This window comes from Prionailurus viverrinus, chromosome B1 (genome assembly GCF_022837055.1).
Source record: "Prionailurus viverrinus isolate Anna chromosome B1, UM_Priviv_1.0, whole genome shotgun sequence".
Taxonomy (NCBI): domain Eukaryota; kingdom Metazoa; phylum Chordata; class Mammalia; order Carnivora; family Felidae; genus Prionailurus; species Prionailurus viverrinus.
The window spans coordinates 105,251,820-105,274,792 of NC_062564.1; the positions used below are offsets into that span (position 1 = coordinate 105,251,820).

The window sequence follows — 22,973 nt, forward strand, 5'->3', positions numbered from 1 at the left end:
TTGTATTTCTTGGGGAAAAGCCTTAAATATGTTTTTCATAAAAGTCTACTTTAATTGGCTTGAATGTAAAAATAAAATCTTTTAAACACATTTCAAAATATTTTCTGAACAGAGGCTTTCTCTTCATAGAAGATTTGAACAGTAAAAGTCTGAATAACATATTAAAAGTTCATATTTCATCAGTTTCTATAGAGAAAAAAAGGTTTTTTTTTTTCCCACAATAAACAAAGGATGTTGATCCTGTACAAAATAGATGAATTGTTGACATTGTGGAAGGTTTTTGTAAAGAAAACTGTCAGTGTCTGGAATATAGTAAGCACTTAATAAAGGAGAGTCATTATTTTAGTATAAAATTAATACTTACACTGGAAAGCCTATTTAAAATGTGTTTAAGTGTCTGAATATAGCTTTAGCTGCACATAATACCCTAGATACTTTTCTTAAAACAAATCCAGGCCACTGTTGCCTCCCTCCCTCATTCACAAAAAGAAAAGTCACCATGAACGTGCATTTGCCTATAGGAAAAAAGCGTGGATAAGAGAGATGATTTTTAAATATATTTTATAGCTTATCTGCTTGCTATTTAATGCAGAGCTAATACTCCTTAAGCAAACTCATTTCTAAGTAGAATGGTTTTGACTTTCTCAGAGAAAAATTTTACCAATAAAGATTTTAGGAATAAGAATTTTTAAGAAATGTATGCATACCATTAACAACCTTGACTGAGCCCTTTGCCTGACAACATTCTCCAGATTTCTTCCTGGAATGTGTTTAAGCTATCCTTCAATCACAACTCCTAATTGCATTAAAAAAACTGACAAACTAGCCTGTTTCCGATTCTGTGTCTCCCTCTCTCTCTGCCCCTCCCCAATTCGTGCTCTGTCTCTCTCTGTCCCAAAAATAAATAAACATTGAAAAAAAAAATTTTTTTTAAAAAGGGGCGCCTGGGTGGCGCAGTCGGTTAAGCGTCCGACTTCAGCCAGGTCACAATCTCGTGGTCCTTGAGCTCGAGCCCCGCGTCAGGCTCTGGGCTGATGGCTCAGAGCCTGGAGCCTGTTTCCGATTCTGTGTCTCCCTCTCTCTCTGCCCCTCCCCAATTCGTGCTCTGTCTCTCTCTGTCCCAAAAATAAATAAACATTAAAAAAAAAAATTAAAAAAAAAACTGACAAACTAAAGCTGGTTAATGGTAATGGCAAAGACACATCAACAACTATGCAACATGTGACAACATTATTTCCCAAAGATGTGGAAAATACAGTATGAGAAAAATGACTTACTTGATCTTTGTCTCTGTTTTTCTGTCCATTACGTTTCTAAGCTTATGCAATAGATCCTTTGATTCATTTCCTGGTCCCTGGGGAAAATGTTTAAACTACTGTTCTTGGGAAATTTAAGATTTACTGCCAAATCATATTTATGTTTCCTTCATCAAAAACATGGCCCCAGAGTGATGTTTAAAATTAGGCATAAAAAAATACAACTCTTCATCCAGGAAATCACCAACAACTTATTTCCTTAAGCACAGAATAGGAAAAATTTTGCTTAATTGCCTTACCACATCTCTCTGGTCCAAGTGGTAAATTTTATTTCATGATATCTTTCTTGTCTGAGGGATTTACGCAGTAATTTCATGTATGTCAGTTTATTTTAAAGAGACAGGAATGTCATAAAGTGAGTGGGGTTTTCAGATGAATGATTGTTTTTCTGAAATAGATAAAAGGCCACAAAGAGGGAAAAAGAAATTAAAGTGGAGTATACAGTGATGGTCAGGATGGTATACTTTTCAAATACAAATGAAGAATGTGGAGATATCTTTTACCAGACGTCTCCCAAGAACATTTCTTCAAAATAGGTCCTTATAAGTACACATTTGAGATTGAGAGAAGAGGCTCTTTCATAATATGTATGTCTGAAATTCTTAAACAACTCTCCATTAAAACAAACAAAAAAATAAAAAAAAAAACACTGGGCAAAGGATGTAAAAAGAAGTGTCTAGAGCTTATTTATTTGTAAAAGGATTCCTAAGTTACACCTGTCAAAAATTTCTGCTCCAATTTGTTTTGATCTAGTTCTTAAGTATTATGACACCCTTTCTGATCGTAGTGTTCAGACTTTTCAGCTCTATCCTTGTTCTTAACCTTGGCCTATTTTGGAAATGGTAATTTTAATGCAGGTAAGTTCCTTTTAAAATATTAGTAGACCAACAATTGTTGACCATCAGGAGTCACACAAGGGTATGACCTAAGATGGAGCTTTTGTGTGTGTTTTAGCTAGGAGGCAAGTCATCTCCAGATTCTTCACTTAAAGGGCCTAAAGGAGGCCGGGGCAGGAGGGACAATCTTCTAATTTATTACTGTGGGTCAGTTATTTCCAGGTGAAATGCAACTTCAATGTTGCAACTGGTTGCTAAATGCAGTTCAGTCTAGATCAGTACTTTTTTTTTTTTTTTTTGCACAAAATGAAGCCTGCATGTGACTTCGATACACTGATAATTAAACATTTATGCACCATTCATAAGACAGGATTTTGACATTGACCATGGTTGACCGTGCTAGGTAGAATATCATAGAAATTTAAACAACAAAAGGACAACAAAACAGAGGTTGAATAGTGACAGCAAAGAAAATAAATACTAAATGGTTCTTCTTTATAAAAGACTGCTTTCTGTATGAATGTATGATACATTTGACATAATTTTATATAATGGAACATGAGCACTCTACCGACAAAGGATGGAGGTCTAGTGATGCAGGTGAAATGATAAGCAGAGGCTACTGAAGTTCTGCTCTACAGCATGTCAGCTGTTTCTCACCTTACCCCAGGGTACCTTGTGGCTGCTGGGGCCTAGAGACTGCTCTGGGTTTCACAATTCTCTCCCTCCTCCAGACATTATCTGTGTGTGTTTCAAGAATAGTCGTGGGTAATTATAATTACACTTCCTGGATGCTAGAAACGAAGCAAATCATTCTAGTCATGGCTTCAAGAAAAGAAAAATTTTTCTCTTCTAAGCTCTGCTTTTTCTCATTAGAGAAATGATGTACTTAATTTTTTTTTATTGTTTATTATTTTTGAGAGAGAAAGAGAGAGAGAGAGACTGAGAGCAAGCAGGGAAGGGGCAGAGAGAGAGAGGGAGACACATAATCGGAAGCAGGCTCCAGGCTCTGAGCACTCAGGACAGAGCCCAAGGTGGGGCTCAAACACACAGACAGCGAGATCATGACCTGAGCTGGAGTCAGCCGCCCAACCGACTGAGCCACCCAGGCACCCCCGATGTAGTTAATTTTAAAATGTGTTTCCTGTGGCAAAGATCCTGGAATTAAAGAGGTAAGGAACAGAGAAATTTTATTTTGTCAGGTTTTAAACTGAACTTGGCTTTTAAAAAGTATTGAACTACATCAAAATACTCTCAGAACCTAAAAACCCAGATTAAAAAAAATTTTTTTTTAATGTTTATTTATTTTTGAGAGACAGAGAGAGACAGCATGAGCAGGGGAGGGGCAGAAAGGGAGGGAGACACAGAAACCAAAGCAGGCTCCAGGCTCTGAGTGGTCAGCACAGAGCCTGATGCGGGGCTCAAACTCACAAAGCTGAGCCAAAGTTGGATGCTTAACTGACTGAGCCACCCAGGTGCCCCCCGTATTTTTTAAAGAAGATATTTATATAGCAAATTATAAAAAGTCAGAGATGGAAGGGATTGGAGATCCTGCAATCCAACTTCCATGAGACATAGGAGTTCTTTTTACAATACACCTGATAGGCATTGCAGTGGTAAAGGCACAGGCTATGAAAGATAAACTTGGAGTCAGCCAGTGGGTCTGCCATTTTAGGACTATTTGTGTGACTTTGGGCAATTTTCTTAACCTCTTTGAGCTCCAGTTTGTTTATCAATTAAAAAAAAAATAAGGGTAACTTTTCTCCAAATAAGGTTGTCATGAGAATGAAATTAAGTACATGTATTAAAGCTCTTAACATTTATGCGTCCAATATATATGTTAATTCCTTCTCCACCTCTTCCCCATCAAGATTTTGAAGTTTTAAGTTAAACTGAAACTTACTACCTTGTAACTTCTGTTCATTAGTCCTAACATTTCTTTTTCATCAACAGTGACGTTTACTCTCTCATCCACACCAGAGTTCCTCAAATATCCAGCTCTCCTATCTCTCATTGGTTTCTTCTCCTCCCACTGGTAAGTAGACATTTATCTCATATTACGGAACTGCCAGAGGTCACCATCCTTTTTGTGTTAGAAATAAACTTCAGTGCGTCAAAGACCTGAAAAACAATACTGTTGTGGTAATCAAAGCTGCTACTCAGTGGGTCTACTTGTCCCTTTGTTCTGTACATTCTTCTAATATTTAAGCAGCTTCTGACTGATTTTGCATTTTGTCAATCTACCACACCATTTGACCATCTTAAAGTAAAGGCACAGCAAAAACATTGGGCTCTTTGTCCCTGTGATCCTTAAAGTACACAAATTTCTTTTTAGTTTTGAAAGTTTTAAATCATCTTTGTTTTCATTTTAAAAGGCTAATTGCTCTAAAGTTCTCCTTCAGCCTAGATCCCCAAATAAAAATGTTTTGATGACTGCCGGAGAGACTTAAGTTAGGTATTAGTAAGAACATTTTTGACTGGAGATAACACACTCTCTTGCCCTACAGCCAAGGGAAGTCCCACAATCCCTTTCCCCAGAGATAAGAAAAAACAGCCAAGGAGCTTTGTACAGTCCCTTCTCTAGATGATAAAATTGTATCATTCTATTCCTAGAAATCTTTATTCTCAGCCTTGATGAGAAGCAGGGGGTCAGATAAAATCACATCTTTATTTATTTTATTCTTCTTATTCTTTATTCTTCTGTTTAAGAAAATAAATAAAAATGAATGTTTAGAGCAAATTATTCACAAGTTTTAGAATGGCTGCGTGGGAAGCACTTTCTGAGCAGGAAGAGAGTTTGCTGCCATCTCCTGGACCTCTGGTATCAAGTCCAGTCCGCAAGGTCAGCACTTCAATGCCTGCTCACTTCAGACAAGGCATCAAGAGCATTTGAAATCGGGTGCAGTTGACAAGTCTGGCTGTGTCTGACTGGATAAACTGGAAAATACGGGTTTCAAAGAATAAGGTTGACCTAAGTGTTTTGTGGGTTAGAAAAGTGTTTTTCAGAGCGTGGTTCACAATCATTAGCATCAGAATCACCTGGGGTGTATGTTAATAGAACAAATTCCTGGACCCCACCCAGACCTACTAAATCAGAATTTCCAAGGTGGGAACAGGGTGGGGAAAAGGTCTTAATTTCCCCCGGGGAACAAGGGTTGGAAAACTGTGTGTTCGAACACTGTGAAGGCAATACTTGGCTAAAACCAAAGTGCTCTATATAAAGGAAATCTTATTGGTTGGTAAACTGAAACGTACAATTAAAATAAAAACTTCTAAGTGATATCATTTGCTTTGCTTTTTATTTCAATAATACCACCCACTGAGTTTTAACATTTCGCTGGGTGTTTCATAATGCAGAATTCAAAATCTAGTTAGCTTTTTTGGGTTTATATGAAGAATAATAATTGGTGCCATCGGATGAGCATTAACAAGTGGTCCAGCGGGCAAGATCATCAATAAACTCTTGAGTGTGATACAAGAATAAAACAAGACCTAATTGTGGAAGAACTGGTATGAGGCTTAGCATTTTACTTATATTAGGCCAGCCTATTCTTTGGTGATTTTTAGCTCTAGAGGAAGGCTTTGTGAACATTTCTTTACCAATCTGAGGGCTATGCAATTCAAGAAAGAGATATTGTTTTTTACTTTTTAAGAAAAAAATGTAATTAAATGGCACAGAAGGGAAACAGAACTAAATCCATGGAAATGTATTTGAAACAAAAGCAATTTTGGCTTCAGATAAAATTTTCAGCATCTCACCTTGTTTTGATTTTTTTTTTTTCTCTCCAAGATTAAGTCCTGACTTCTGCTTCTGACTCATAAAGAGTCTAGAAGTACACCAGAAAACCCACCAAAATTCCCTTGGTTTTAAAGGCAGCTGGGATTCTAGGTTCCTCCCTACATCAGTCACTCAGCTTCTGAGAATTGTTTTTCATCACTTGCTCTGTGAGCTGGGAGTTTGCTCTCTTCAGATAGAGGTTTCACTCTGTTTTTGGAAACTGCTCACGCTTCTCAGGCAAGGGGATCAATTACTCTAAAAAGGCCAGGTTACTGACCCTTTGTCCTGGGACAGTGTTGGGGAGGAGGGATAAGAACAGCTGTCTGCAGCGCCTTCAGAGGTCAGCCAGGTTCTGTCAGAGCCCCAACTGTTGCAGGGCTGAATTGGGGTAGCCTCGGCGATCGGGCTGCCAGCTGTTCCACTTTCTGTGTGATAGACCTATTTAAGCTTCAACTATCCTACCAGAACCTTACTCAGAATACCAGCTACCCAATTTTGAGAATATATTTAATTTACAAGCCTTTTGCCATAAGAATTCTCTTTATAGTGCTAAGTGTTCCCCCACTTGTTTTATTTAACATTGATACTTTGAATTGAACACAGTCCTTTACAGTGGAGTCTCAAAGCTGATGTTAAGGGTGTATTGTTGTTGTTTTTTAAATATTGTACCAGTCTTTTTGAATCCTGGTCTCATTTTGTATATTTTTACAACAATGCTAGTACAACAGATGAAGATGAAGAAGAAAACAATTGTCCAACAGGCTGAATAGAGAGGAATATAGACATATAAAGCTTCAGTAAGAAAACAGAGAAGAAACGATTTCTCAGCAAAAGACTCTTGAGAATAGATTATTTGTGTCCATAGGAGATTTATACACAGTGCTTCTGCTTTTTCTATTTTAGTTGTGTTAGATCCCTTAAACTGGAATTCACACTAACAGAAGAAAACAAAAGAACTTGTTTAATCGTTGTGTGTGTGTGTGTGTGTGTGTGTGTGTGTGTTTTCCTCCTTGGAAGTTTTTGAAATAGTAGCTATTGTTTTGTTAAGTGGCCTTTGCAATAATATTAATAGCTAACATATGTTGAATGCTTTCAATGTGCCAGGCACCGTTCTATACACACAACACATTGATTCGTGTGGTCTTCACAATGTGTGAGGTGCACCTACTATTGTCCTCAATTCACAGCTAAGGGCACTGAGGCTCAAAGAGGTGGAATCATCTGCCTAGAGTCTCCCAAGTGGCAAGAGGTGGGCTTGGGATGCAGCTCCCAGCAGTTTGGCCTGGGTCCACACTTACCCACTACAAGCTGTGCCTCTGTATGCTTGCTGTTTGTATGCATTGTCCCATGTAATTATAGGTGAATTTCATTTAAGGACTGGTTACCTTTTGCATCTCCTAAATCAAACCATGCCTTTTTAATTAAAAAACTGGGAGAAATGTTTTTCTGCATTGTTGTTATTAAAATTTGAGAGATTTCTCTTCATCGCTATTCTTTTTTCCCTTTATTTACCTGGTATAAATTTACACAGCCCTAGTAAAATATGACACTATTTGGCTGGAAGTGGGTGTTTGAGGAGTTTGGTCTAGTGCATATCTGTTCAATGGTAACTAGAAAAATGTTAGACTTCCCCCTGCCAGTTATTGCATTATAAGCAAATAAGATAGGCCAGCAGAAATAAAACTATAGCTTTTCCCCTCCCCTCGTACCTGCTTACAAGTGTCTATCATTTGGGGCTACCAAACTCTTAAGAAGTCTTTTTAATATTTCTTACTTTGATTTAGAAGATTTAAAGTAATTTTTGGGTTAGTTCTGAGACAGGTAAAGCTTATTGCTCTGATGGACAATTTGTTTTATCTGTGACCATTGTCTTGGGATCAAGAGAGGTAATGTAGCCTTGTGTTTAGAGAATGGCTCTGGTGCTTGATTGTCTGTCTGGTCTTCAGGCTTATCCCTACCTCCTTAGACAAGTTCCTTAAGTTTTCTTTACCCCAGTTTCTCATCTGTAAAGTGGAATGATCACAGTATCTACTTTATAGTCATTTTGTGATGACTAAAAAGTCACCATTTGTTAAGTGTTTAGAATGGCAGCCAGCGTATAAGAAGCCCTTGTAATTATCATCCTGTTAATGGCTCTATGATCTTAAATTAAGGCAGTGAAGCTCTACAAATATAATGAGGGGGGTTTTACAATAAAATCAGAAGTTCACATCTTCTCTCCTTGAGGTTGGTGATGGGAATGTTCAAACCCATGTTTGGAATCCATTACACTAGTTTCTCAGGAAATGTTTTCAAAATAACAATGAGATATAGGTGAAGAAAAAAAAGCTACTGGAAAAAACATAAGGTGTAACGATGTCCTTGCTGAGAAGTCTTTGACAGAAATACTGTTGAGAAATCCTCCATTGAGGACACTGTGGCAGGAAAGGTTTGCTGTCTCATGCATATCCAGGATAGACAAGCCAGAAGAGACTTCATGCAATTCTAAGTTTCCAGTGATGATTATTTTTTAGATTATAGTTTGAAACACTGGAGGCTTGTGACCCTCTCATCATTATTCTGTTTAGAATTATTCTTGTTGATATGTCTCAGTTATTATTGCTTTAATAGCAAGCCAAGCTGGGTGCTGATTCACTATTTAATAAGGACGTTCCCTGAATTACACTTAGTCAAAATGGCATGAAGCCTAGGAGAGCACTTCCTTTTATGTAAAGACTTTGTGCTTTATTTTTTTAAGTGACATTCCTTCCAGTCTCAGCCCATAAATATCACCTATTCATCCTGAAATAAGAAAATGAAAGAATTTGGGTAACTAGTACAAAATCACCGTAAAATCCATCTTTTTAAATTATTAAACACATGCTTCTTTTTTCAGAGACTGTTCTTCACTTTCAACATACTATCATAGCATCTGATTTTATGAGCAATCTTGGTAAGGGGGTCCTTTCTAATGTCATTCAACATGGTCAAAGTCACCTATAAAGCCTCTACAGAGTAGCTCTTGCTAGTTTGGGGAGCACACAATTTACAGGTCTCAGGGAATGGTATTCTGGGGTCTAATGAGATGGTGGACACCATGTGGTACTGAAGGGAGGGTCCAGGCGTGGATGTCAGACAAATGTCTAGTTCCAACCCTATCCTACTACTTATAAGCTTCGTGATTGTTGGACAAGTTTTTTAGCCTCTCTGAGCTTCAGACACCTACACCTCATCTGTAAATTGGGAGTAATACCTTCCTTTCAGGGTCATTCTGAAGAGTGAATGAAATCACACTGTAATTGTTTGGGAGTGCAAGTTCACATTGACTCCAGAGTCCACTATGTAACACTGTGTGATCTCGGACAAGTTCTTTAGCTTCTTTATGCCTCTGAATCCCAACTCTAATTTATAAACTGGGAATAATGATAGTATTAATTTCATAAGGACTACTGATTAAGAGATAATCTTTGGTGATTGCTGGTGGGGGGCAAAGGGAGACATGGTTGAAATGGTGAGGTGGTAAAAAGGTATAAACTTTCAGGTTTAAAATAAGTACGCTTTGAGAATATAATGTACAGCATGGTGACTACAGTTAATAATGCTATATTATGTATTTGAAAGTTGCTAAGAGAGTAGATCTTAAAAATTCTCATCACAAGAAAAAAAATTTATAACCGTGTGGTGATGGCTGGTAACTAGACTTATTGTGGTGACCATTTCACAATAAATACAAATATTAAGTCATTATATTGTACAGCTGAAACTAATATAATGCTTTATGTCAATTATATGTCAATAAAAGAAAAGAGATAATCTATGAAAGTTATTTGGCACAATTCAGGGCCCAAAGTTTGTGCTCAGTTAATGTTAGCTATTGTCATAACTTACAGAAAGTATTTAACACAGCTCTTGGCACATAGTAGAAACTTAATACATGAAGCCACCTCCTGTCTTTTCCTCAGGTCTCACAAGGTTGTCTAAATGACTGCCACAGCTTCCATCCCCATCCATATAATCCTGTTTTAGATCATAATACTTGGCCCAGGGCCTTTGGGGGGTTTTGAAAACAGATTTGTCCACCAAATAAAGATATCAAAGATTCTCTGACTTCTACAATGTCTTCTCAAGGGGCACCTGGGTGGCTCAGTTAGTTAAGCATCTGACTCTTGATTTCAGCTCAGGTCATGATCTCACAGTTTGTGAGTTCGAGCCCTACATCAGTCTCTGAGCTGTCAGTGCACAGCCTGCCTGAGATTCTCTCTCTCCCTCTCTCTCTCTGCCCCTTCCCCTGGTCCCCCATGCGCACGTTTTCTCTCAAAATAAATAAACATTTAAAGATAAGTAAATAAAATAAAATAAAATGTCATAGCCAGCTGCATGATGGCAGGGTCTATACCCAATCCAATACTTTCCTTTTTGATATTTATTCCCAAGAAGAAAAATTGTCTCCGTTTATATTCCTAGATTATGCATTTCTTTTCAACTTTGAGCTAGTGTCAATCCTTTGCTTTTTGTTTTGTTTTTCCATGAACAAATCATTAATAGTTAATGAGGAGCTCAAGAAATAGAGGCTGTGAAAGCAAGATTCCTCCATGGCACATATGAATGTTATTATGCTTCTGACTATTATTACACTTATTGAGGAATGAAGATAGGCTGGAAAGTATGTCCTTATGACTATTTTTATTAGGGACCCTGAATGTATATTTCACCAGTCACAAAGCACACATAATTTAGATAAACATATCAAGGATGATGTAACAGGGGTAAAAGAAATTCTATGTATCAATAACAAAAAATTATTTAAACTATAGGCCCTGTATAAGCCTAACTTTCTTTATACTTGAGATATACTTCATTAACCAGAAAATCTCATATAAAATCAAGAGTCTGAGAAATGTCTCACAGGATTTGATATTTTCAAATTAAATTTTTTTCATTCAATTGCCTCTGAGTAGGTAGCTCTGTGATTTCCAAGTGCCAAATGGTAATTTAGTGTAGACACACATATACCATAGAAACATAGTAATTTTTAAAAAGTTAAGAAATTGGCTGTACCTGATAACAACAAGGAAAGGATAGGTTTGATTTGGGGGCTCCTCCTGAAGGCTGGTTTTTATTGGCTTGTTACTCCATAGAATAGCCTAAAATTTTTGTACTTTTTTTTCTTTTCTTTTTTTTTTTTTTTTAACTATAGAGGAAGAAACGGAGGCTGGCCTCTTTTAGTGATTTTGCCTGGTGTTTGGGTCCTGTGGGAATTTGCTAGTTTGCTTTATGGCCTTTAGCCAACCCTGGTGGGAAGTCTAGAGAAGAATTCAATTCTGCTTTTTCCCAGAATACTTGTTGACGAATTCAGCAGCACTGAAGTGTTACATGAGTCTTTGTGTCCCCCAGAGTCCAGTGATAAGGGGACATGAGACCAGTGAGGGTCAGTGTGTCAGAGAATATAATGTTGGTTCTTAGAATTTACATATTTTTCTCATGAACTTTTAGCAATTTTTAAAACAAACTCAACAACTCTGATTTTAGGAGAGAATGAGCACACAACCCACTGCCTCCCTTTGGAAGCATTTTAAGCATTTAGCTTTTCAGAAAACAATCACTTCTTTTTGATAACCATGACTTCAAATACCCTTCCTGCCAGGCCGGCTGTGACTCATAAACAGCAGTGGGTTTCAGGAACTCACCCTTAGAATATGGGCACTTGCAGCTTCTCAACTCTATGACTGGATAAAATGATACACAGCAAGGGCTTTTGTCTGAAAGATTAAATCCACACTCAGACAGTAACAGCCATGTGTCTTCTGGGCTCTTAAGAGGCCTCCCTGTGAAAGTGCCATGGAGTCCTAGTGTTTGATACGCCTGTCAGCAGCCAAACGACCTTCAAAGTTCTTTAACCTAGTGGCTGTAAATAGGACAATGGTCCCACATTTGCTAGGCCACACCCTTTAAATGTGGATCATTTGTTTTTGACATCTCAGATGTGACTCTTGCTGCCAGGCTAGAATTTAGGCTTTGTGATAACACTCAGCTGCCCATGAAGAAGCCCATTTCTTGAAAGGGGTCAGCACTACCTGAAAGAATTTTAACCCCAGCTTGCTTGAAAGAACTATTTGTGACTCGGATCAGTTTTCCTATAATTAAATGAATTGGTTCTTATGAAGATTAAATGAGATACATGTTATCATCAACAGTCATGCTAGATATATTTTGAAATACAAAGTTTTACATGCTCCAGAATGACAATCCAAATGTGACTCATGACACATATGCCTAAAAACTTATGCTTTCTACTATCAACGAATAGTCAAAATGTGGAAAACAGTGTGATTCTTCCTCTCTCACAACAGAATGTGTTTATTCTTGAAATATGAGAAATAAAATTGGAAATGTTTTAAGACTGAAGTGGCAATGCTCAGATCCGCAATCTTACCAGTTCTGTGACTCAGTCTACCCCCTATAAGACAGGAATCTGCCATATTTAGATTTACATACACCTTTCTTCCTGGAGTACCTAGTGCCGTGCAGACTCATCGCACAACAGTCAGGAAGAGAGCTTTGAGACATTATTAAGGGGAAACTCATGCTAAAAAATTGCATAAGGTCCTGCAGTAAGTCAGTGACTGTGACTACATTTTATTTTATATTCTGGTGCCTGTAAACTTCGCAGTGGGTTCTTTGGGATAAGGTACATAAGGCACCTAACATAACACAGACACTCAGGAAATGATCATTGCTATCGTGGTGATGAAGAAAACTTGACTTCACAAGCACTCTGCTTGGAAGTTAAGCTAACAAAGGACAGAGGAAAAGGCAAGGTGCTAAAACCTAAACAAAACCTGCCTCCTCATACCTCACGACCAAGCGGTCAAACATCTGCTACCACAACAGAGCCAACAACACCCAGATCATACAAAGGGTTCCCAACGGGAGGGAAGCTGAGGTCATGAGTTCTAAGCCTCCCACCTGCCACACTGACATCATTCCCATAACTGCAACCTGAAAGGTGGCGCATACAGCTTATTGGGCATGCAAGTTCCCAGGAGGCTCTCTGATTGAGGACAAGTGGCAAAGGGAATCCCTCTTACTTCAGGGAGCTGGCTTGGTCCCTTTCCCTCCCACTGCCCCCATCTCATTGTGTGGTCACACTCTGCAGATACAGTCTGGGAGGATTCCCACCCCTCCTCCATAATGTAGGACCATCTGATTCAAGATGAGACCTATGTTTCCAATTCCCAAAGTTGTGGATGTTTGACTGCATGCCTGGCATGTTTCTGAGAAGCTTTTTGGGAACCCTATGACACTCCCAGTCATGCTAGTGGTGTGTTTAGTCATCAACTCCAAATAGTGGCTCTGCTAAGATTGCCACCTGTCCTACAGGAAATGGACTGAAAACACTTCTCATTCCTACATACCACAAACCCCTGGACAACTGGGAATACTTGTGGCTCATTACCATCCTAGGCCATATTTGAACTGGTGATCTCAAATTAACTACCTTGTGTTACATTATCTTTCCTCTACTTCATGCCATTCTTTAAATGCTATGTCAAGAATGCAAAGTTATAAAAACGATCTTTCCTGCTTCACCTCAAGAAGCCTTTTTTGTTGTTGTTCTATTAGAAAAGAATGCAAAATGCACAGCATTTAACAGACTTCCTTTGCAGGGAACAAGTAATACTAAACAATAGTGTTATATAATGGATAGATTGCTTTTTCCTTTACCCTGTGCTAATCTTCTTAATTGATTTCCCAAAAAGGCAAATGAGAGACCAAGCTACATCCTGTGGTTGAAACCTGTAGGTAAACTGCCCCCAAAGGCAATGGAAGATTTCCCAGAAAAAAAAAGCAGAAGAAACAGCCCTGTTGCTGACTTAATTCTTTTTTGTGTGTTCTTACAGTTTTACAATGGGCAGCTTGCAGTTTTACAACGTATGGAGAAATGAATATGCTCACAAAAAGAAATTCGGATGTTTTGGGAACAATAGAAGAGACATAGCAGAGAAGTGACTTAGGTCAGAATAGCTCATCAGGGAAGATTATTTTTTAAAACATGTACATTGAACAGATAAAGAAGTAATATTTTAATAGGATAGTGAAAAATATAGCAGATTGACAGTGACAGCAGTAAAAGAACAGGAATACAGATATTTTCAGAGGATTAAATTGGTACCATGTACCCTCAAACCAGGCAAGTTGTTTGTTATAAGAGGTCTCTAAACAGATCTCCTGTATTGAGTAGATGGTTTTCCTTGAAGCTGTCAAAAATGCTTTATGGTTCTCTACATTAATTCATGTTGAATATTTTCCATGGTTGGTCAGACTTGGACTTAAAATAGACATGAGAAAGGTCTTCAGGTTTACTGTCAGTAACATTATTAACTTCATAGCCAGCTGGATGACGGCATGGTCTGTGACCAATCCAATTTACAAGGTAACCTTGCCTGAATCCTCCTGGTCCATCAAATATAAATAACAAAGTGAAGGTGCGAGAATAGAATTGCAAGGAACAGTGGGAGAAGCAGTAGTCAGAAAGCAAAACAAACACAAGGAAAAACAATCTGTGAGGTCACTCAGAAATTAATCATTGTGTGTTCTCACCCTACGGCCTCCACACATAGGGGGTTCCTCGTGCTTCACAATCAGCCCCTGTAGTCAGTAACCTTTCATGCCTCAGTGATGTGCTTTCCCAAGGGAAAAATAAGAGTCATGTGTACCTTTATCTGCAGCCTGTTCACCCTTTTATACATTATTCTTTTATACTGTACCCTACCACTTGCCTCAGCTGAGGAAAACAAACTTACACTTTCATGGGCAATTGGAGATATATACATACTCAGTTTCTTAAGTAAACTGGGAAGAGAAGATAGAAATCCGTCTCTAAGGATAATTATCCCTCTTGCCCTATCTCATTTACCTTAAAGAAGTCTTCTGAAACGAGTTAATACAGGTAAAACATCTGGCAAAGAACCTAATACAAAATAAGTGCTCAGTAATTACTGACACCCTCTTTCTTACCCTTCTTACTAAACTATATACATTTCAACAACCCCCAGAAGTACCTTCTCTGCAATATCAAACAGGTGGCTGAGGTTGACAGACCAGAGCTGATCCCTGTCCTCAGTAAATTTCTTATCCCTTAACACTAGTAATAGAGATAAAGCACTGCTTAAAAAGGAAATCTCAGCCAATACATGTTATATTTTCACTACACTTGAACCTTTTCACCACAGGAGCACAGCTGTTACACTACATAAAGGCTGTGTGCAAGGTTTGATAACACTGATCACTGTCTTTCTCGTGACTAAAGCATAAATCCTAAGTATCCTGCTTACTTAATATAATGGCACATGTCTATTTTGGGGTGCTCCCATATTTTTTAAGTGTGCAAAGAAGATAAATATGTTTTAAGTCAATCTGAGTTAGATTTTTGACTCATTAAAAATATTATGCTCCTTGGACCCAGATTGGGAAGTGACATCTGAAATTAAGTAAGTTGAGGACTTGCTAGGCATTCTCGGGGACTCAAGTAACACTGCAAACAATTTGTTTCAAGCAAAGTGGACACTCAGCTTCGGCTACAAGATCACTCTTCCGCAATAGATGGTTTCCACACCTGAACTGTGACACCACTTTTCTTGGCTGAGAACTTCGGCCTTGGTGCCACAAAATAAGATGTGGAGGCTGATTCTTGCTTTGGAGAGGTGGGAGTGCCCATGGGCACTGGCGACGCACTGACGGGCGAGGTGGCCTCTGCAAAGAAGGGATGCTGAGAGCTATATGCTGGGACCGAGTACACAGATGAGGCCTGCGCATTAGTGGGTGAGCCAGCATTCACTGGCCGGGGAGGAAGAGCTTGCTTCATGGCTGGCATCGAATTGACCTTGATGGATGACTTTTGGAGGAGGCCATCCTTTGCATCTGGAGGTTGGAAAGTAAACAAGGATGCATTTAGCTGGTATGGTTGGTGCTTCATGACGTCCAAAGCATTGAGGGGTTTTTTGCCCTTTTTCTTGCTTGTCTTGGAGGCCTGTGGGGCTGATGACTGAGACTTGACAGCGGCCAGAGGGTAGGAGGGGGAGTGGATAGGATTGTAGGCCACAGGAGGAGGTGCTCGGACGTTGGAGGAGTACTTCCATCCGGCCGGTAGAGAGGGAGTGGGAGACTGGGCGCGAGCCGCATGGGCCTGCACGGTGTCTGAATCCACCACGTACTTTTCCATCCTCGACTGCCTTTTAGCAAAGAGCTGGGCTCCTTTCCCGCTCATTCCCGGAAGCTCATTGGATGGTCCCACTGCACCAGCATGAGCGGCGTTTACTGTCGGTGCGGGAGCCGTTGGCTTCGGTGTGTAGTTCGGACTGGCCACTGCTGCCTGTGGTCCTTTGAAGGGACCAGCCAGGGTCAGAGCACTCGCGGGCCGGGCAGGAGCATAGGAAGGCTGGGCTATTTTGATGGAGGAGACAACGGTGCCCTGCGATGGGTTGGACGTGGGGAAGGCAGGAGGTTGGCTTGGAGCCATTCCTGGGGACCAGACCGGAGAAACTGGAGTTACTGGTTGGGAGGACGAGGACTTGACTGCAGGTTTCGGAGCGACAGGAGGCGGAGTCTTTTGTTTGGCAGAGGAGCTCTGCATGAAATTACAAGCCTCTGCTCCTAAACTGAGGTAGTCTTCTTCGGGTCCGGAATCACCTCCAGCTCCAGCTCCCTTTTTGCCTTCTGAATTTTGAAGAAGTGACAAGAGTTCAGGATTCGGGTTCACCTTGGGCTCTTTAAAAGTGAACATGGGTTTTGTCGTGCTCCTCCTTTTGGCCTCCTGCAATATTCCGGTTCTTTTTGCAGGCACAGCGATCCTTTCATCCCGGGAAGCTATCCGCTCAGATGAATCGTAAAAGGCTGGCTGGGACCACGGGGCAGGCTGGGGCCACGGAGGAGGCTGCGCTGGGCCAGCTGTGGGACTCGACACTGCTCTGGGGAAGCCCTCAGGTGGAGGTGTGACCGCAGAATAAGGTGGAGGCGCAGGGAAGTCCGCGATGGGACTCGTCATATTCCGGGTTGGGGAGAAGGGGGCTGCAGGCTGGCTCACAGACCCAGGGAAGGGTTTGGCTGTTCTGTTCATAGGGACCGTCCTCTGGGCCTCTGCTGTTTCGGACACCCCACTGAAGCCATTCTGTTGGGGCCCATGGCCAAGACCATGGCTAACCTCGATGTAGCTTCTGCTCACTGAGCTCTGCACTTTCACAGACTCTTCTTCCTTCCTCTGGTAAGAAGCCATGGTTCTCAGGCTGTCTGTCTGGGCAGCATCTGGCTCTCTGCCTGGCACTCCTCCCATCCTCTCCTCCTCTCTTTGGGCCGTGATTTGATCCATTCGCTCCCTCCTCTTGGCAAACATGAGGGCACCCTTGCCCGTGGTGTCTGGCAGCATCTCCATCTTGTCCCCTCTGTTCAGTTTCTTCTCGATGTCCACTAGTCCAGAATCCCAGTCAAAGTTCACAACTTGTGCACTGTCGTCAATGTCAGACAATAACTCTTCATCCACCTCTGATTCACTCGTGCCCAGAAATGCTACTTCACAGTTGTCTTCTTTGTCTCCTTCTTCCTCCTCGTCCGCCTCTCGCTCAAGCTCACCGGTGCCGTAGCTGACTAGGGTGTATTTCTTGGCCCGCCTACGACGCTTCTTAAACATCAACACCCCCTTGGAGTTGGGGTTGGGGGCGTCGGTTAGAAGGAGGGCAATGCTTTTGCATTTAGATTTTGCTTCTTTCACCTGCTTTTCTGATAGGCTTTCACTTCTCCTGAGCCCTAGGGAATGTACAAAAATTATAGTGAGTTGGTGAATTCCAAGAAGACCTCAGAGCAACCCAGAAGTCAACTCTCCTGGGGAAAAGTGAATATGAAAAAAACATGCTTACAATTAGCCACTGAGTTCTGAAACAATCTAACTAATTTTTCTCTCTTATTTATTTCAAAATGTATACTTTTATGATGACATGCAATGATATATGTAACTACACAATGGTCTGTTTCACTTGCTTATATAAATACATCTTTACGTATACTGATTAGAATATACGTAGCATATGGATCTTTATACTTGGACAATAAACGCTGGCTACTAAATGTCAGTTAAGAGGATGTAATCCAAACTAAAAAGGAAATAATTTAAGGACATAATATTTTCTGTAAAACAAGTTAAGACATACCTTGTACTTCCATATTTAAAAAATAAAATGTCAATATAAAACTGGTTTCAAACATTTTTAAAACAGGGGTGGGGAGGCAAGAAACTTTTATTTACCTAAGTGTTTTAATGTAATGAATTTAAATATTTAAGTTTTCTTCTTCTTCTTTTTTTTTTTTAACTTTGACATCTCCCCCAGAGTCTTTGTATTCATGAAGGCTGGATTAATATAAGTTCAAAAAACAGAATGAATAATAGTTGAAGGCATTGAATCAATAATTGCTAATAATTCAGAACACTGGATCATTATGAATATATATAAGAAATTTAAGCTAAAAAGCTGTCTGGATAAATTTGTTTGAAAAATTATTGCTATTTTGGAAATCCAACACTACTTTAGTGGGAACAAAAATAAGTGTAAATCTTGGGGAAATTTAAAAACTATGTGACTGGTGACCCTTAACTGCGGGGAAAAGCTCATGCGGGAATTAAATCATTTAAAATGAGAGTTTGATGGTTTTAAAGTAACAAACATTTATATACAAATTTTTAATTTTATCATTATGGTTACAAAAATAAATTGGTGGAAAGTTAACTTATAGCATCAGTTAATTGTCATCATGTACATAATGATAAGGAGCATGACTCACAAGTAAGTTCTGAATTCTTCAAAATAGTTACATGGAAATTTCAGGAAAACCTGTTGAATATTTTATGATTAAAAATTAGCTTTTTTTTGTCACTGGAAAAAATAAGACTCAATGATTCATTTTTTAAAAATAGAATAGAATCAGAGTGAACAGTTTTATGACAAAGTTACAGATATTCCCTGGCAATCAAATTTTATTTGGAGAAAGTAGTAGAAAGTGTGATCATTCCTAAATGTAATTCCTCTTTCTGAGTAGTGTTACACAACTTACTACTGAATTGACAGTCACAGTTGCACGGTTGTTGCTAAAACTTCACTGTCAACATGTAAAGTATGTGAATGCTGCCTTAATACACTTGTCTGATAGGCTACAAATGTGAAGATGCATACAGATGCTTCAAGTACAAGGACGATTAACAGCACTTGCCAATAAAGCTACAAATGGTTATGCTAAAAATATGCTTTGAAAGGAATAACGATAGGTTAGGAGATTTCGTATGCTACTTTGAATAACTGAGTTCATTACCATTGTGTGTCACTCATACATTCAAGTGCCTTTGCCGGTCAGCCTTTACCTCCTCAAATGGAATTCCAAAATTTGTTTAAAAAAGAGAAGGAGAGAAAAGAAAATAATAAAAATCATAAAACCTAACTGCCATTCTTATCCTCATTCTCCTTCTGGTGATCACTCCCCTGGGTAAAACAAAACACCGTCAACAGCCTTGAATTTAAATATATTCTGTGTTTTGGGGGCATTTAAATGCCTCCACATGGCCCTGGAGAATGACTTCTGTGTCTAGAAGGTAGATGAAATGCTGTGCAGTCGAATGAAGACCTACAAAACGGAGAGGCTCATGTAACTCCTCAGTACTCCACATGTCCTTGTCCATCAAACTCACTTCTGCAAGCATCATCAAGCTGCACAATGATTTTTTTCAAAATGAGGATCTGCTTTTCATATCAGTGGTGGAGCCTGCATTTTAAAGACATCTCTCAGAAGCAGACTCCACGGTTTTTGACATTTAAACTCAGAGTCCACAATGACTTCAAATACTCCCCTGTGACATTTTACCTGAAATATTACAACATTCTGAGACAAATCAAAGGGACACATTTAACAACATTATTTTCTTTAGCAGCTCCTGTTTGGGGATAAAAGAAACTGCATTAAATAGCATTTAAATCTACTACTAACTTCACACTTAGTGCCTCCATTTCAGAAATTGGTATTCTCCACAGTTTCACATTTGTTATTCTGTGCATTAATAATTTTTTCAAATCTCAAGGAGACATGAGAAAAATCTTAAAAAAAAAAAAAATCCATGCAAGGGAAGCAGCAGCAAAAAGCCTTAAGCTCCCAAGCCCCTTCCGATAGCCCAGCAGTGGCCCCAGAGAAGGACTTACGTGCGTGACGCGCTCTGTGCTTGTGAGGTCTGCTGTGATCCCTTTCCAAGCGTGGATCTTCTCCCTGCTCTGTGCCTTCTGATGAGACTGCAAAGGATACCAGAGAAGGAGGTGCTTCTGACTGCCCTCCTTCCACTGGAGAATCCACACACCCCTTTCCTGCCTGAAGCCTGCACCCTTCCGTCTTCTCCCTGTCCAAGCAGTCGAGTATCACTTCCACTCGGGGCAGCCCCTTGTCTCCTGCTTCATTTCCCTGGATCACTTTTAACTCTTTGCCACTGGAGATCTGGATTATCTTGCTGGACCTAAGAGAAGGCTCCCCTTTCTCATTCGTGGGGACCGAATTTATGTGGACAATCCTGTCGTGTTGTAAATAAGGATCTGGGTCAGGAGACTTAGATTTTTCAGCTCCCAGGAGAGCCACCACGGGGACATTTGTGCCCTTGTGTCTCTCTTGTGAAAGGGACAGTTGTAACTCAACCACAGGGCCTGGCTGCCCAGCTTCTGCCTTCTCCCTTAAGATAACCTCCTCTGCTAAGCGTCCTCTTTGGGAGTCGGGCATGTAGGGAGCCACATGGTAGCTCAGGCCTGTTTCTTCTTTTATGCTCTCAGAAAAACCAGGACCACTCCCTTGGTCCTCAGTTAGAGGAACTCCACTCTTGATCGAGGCAACATAGAACTCTCTGTGCTGGTTCTTTGTGGCTGGTCGAATCTGCAGAGTGGTACTTTCCACGCACCGCTCATGGGTGGGATGCTCACGGTTTTTGTTTTCAGTTTCAGAAATGGAAGTCTCATTTACTCCACTGGATGGTCTGCACACAGAAAAATCAGTCCAGATGGTTAAACTGGAGTGTGTTACACCTGCCAAAGAACTTCCCAACACTTTTATGATACATGATACCGTCAAAATATTTCCTCCTAAATGTCAACTGCAACATATTTGAAAGCAGAAGTTGGCAACATGTTTATCTTATTACTTAAGGATCTTCCAAATAAACTTTTCTTTAAAGCAAAGCCAAAATGCTTACAAAAGATTATGGAACCTAAATCCATCCTAAATTCAGCTTTTATTTTTTAAAAGCACAGGTTATAGCTTCATGGATGTCCTTTATCTGTAACTATTTGTGTGTTTTCAAATAAACATGTTTGTTCTAATATGACAAAGCATTTCAATGTCTTACTGACTAAGTTTAGGTCTGAACACTATGTCACATAAACATATTCAGCAGCTTCAGAACAATATTAATATACACATAATTCAAGTAATCCTTTTAGAGGCTGTGCTTTCCTGAAAGGAATGAAATAGAAGCTGTTTTTCAAACTCCAGTGAGCATGTGTTTTGTAATAAGTGGACCCCAGCCCAGTACTCTTGTGTAAAGAGAAATCCTTTCCATGCTGCAATGAATCATTGAGTCATGGAGTATTTATAATCGGAGATGTCTCCCCTTCTCCTGTTTGAACCTGTGTCTTGGAGCATTTCCTTGTAGGATCTCTGAAATCAAACTGTTCTTTATCTCTCACCTAAGAAGTCCAGAGCTGCTCACCACAATCCTTTGATTCTGACCTTAACCATTCTCAGTTGGTTTTGCAAACCTAGGTTTGCAAGAAGCAATGCCAGTTTAAGAGTCAAATGACTTCTTGCTAAAACTCAAAATTCTAATGGCTTTTAGAAGAGAAGCATCATTTACAGAATAGCTGTAGGTGATGCCTTCATGTCTCACATTTGTAAGTTCAAAAAAAAAAAAGCAAAAAACAGCAGTGTCTATCTCTGCCCCTTTTGTCTTCCCTCAAAATGCACCCTGATTAATGCCAAGTCATCACTTGAAGGGAGTGAACCCCTACTCAAGGGGCTACCCAAAGGAATATATCTTAGAATCTATCTGATAGAATTTCTAATGTTCAAAACAATTGCTCCTAACCTTGCTTTTGACTGCACTTAGTAAAACAAAACTGAACAAAACAATAAAAAACCAACAATCAAGTGAAATGAAGTTTTCTCTAAGGAAGTAATCTGTAAAGTTTCCCAGTAATTGGGGCGCCTGGGTGGCGCAGTCGGTTAAGCGTCCGACTTCAGCCAGGTCACGATCTCACGGTCCGTGAGTTTGAGCCCCGCGTCGGGCTCTGGGCTGATGGCTCAGAGCCTGGAGCCTGTTTCCGATTCTGTGTCTCCCTCTCTCTCTGCCCCTCCCCCGTTCATGCTCTGTCTCTCTCTGTCCCAAAAATAAATAAACGTTGAAAAAAAAAATTAAAAAAAAAAAAAAAAAGTTTCCCAGTAATTAAAAAAAAAATTATAATATAGCATTTTAAAAACATGGTGATAGCAAATTAGATCTTTCTTATATAGGAAATGATGAATACACTCCATGCAACTAAATTTGATGGTACCACAAGGTCAGAGAGTTTTAATTTAGGAAGGCCTCAGATGGAAGTAGATTAAATCACTTTGAATTATGTTAGCAATCAATTAGGAAGCTGAGAAGAGAGTCATTTGAATTTATTCCAGGCTTATAGATGGTAATACAGGCCAATGGTTTAGATAAATGTTAATATTTACTGGTAGCAGAAGTAAAATGGATGTACAAGAGTAAAGATCATAAAAGCAACAGAGGTTAGAGATTTCATTTCCATTCAGCCTACATAGGTACAATGATCAGCTATCCAGAATGGTTGTGGTGGTGGTGGTGACAATGATGGTGATGATTGCCTTTGGGCTGATTTTAATTTGAGATTCCATTCAAATCTCATCAATGATTTATTTTGTAAAAGTCAAAATTCTTAAGAGAAAATAATAATAATCATATTTCCAATTATTAAAAGTAGCAGAGAACTAGTT

The 22,973-nt window shown here is 39.6% G+C and overlaps 1 protein-coding gene and 1 long non-coding RNA gene across 3 annotated transcripts in view; one reads left to right on the forward strand and one right to left on the reverse strand.

The window, feature by feature from the left end:
• SYNPO2 (synaptopodin 2) overlaps positions 1-22,973 on the reverse strand; it is a 172,061-nt gene that overhangs the window by 13,577 nt on the left and 135,511 nt on the right. The window contains exons 3-4 of one of the 2 annotated variants that reach the window (XM_047855475.1): positions 20,141-20,952; positions 15,526-17,708 (exon numbers count right to left, since the gene is read on the reverse strand). The exons of the other annotated variant lie outside the window; for it this stretch is intronic. Of the exons in view, the coding sequence (XP_047711431.1) occupies positions 15,526-17,708; positions 20,141-20,952 (2,995 nt within the window). The remainder of the gene's footprint in view (positions 1-15,525; positions 17,709-20,140; positions 20,953-22,973) is intronic. 2 annotated transcript variants of the gene reach the window in all.
• Positions 3,205-16,881, forward strand: LOC125163556 (uncharacterized). The gene is made up of 3 exons (XR_007151501.1): positions 3,205-3,324; positions 4,106-4,187; positions 16,749-16,881. It is a non-coding gene; the product is annotated as an uncharacterized LOC125163556 (long non-coding RNA).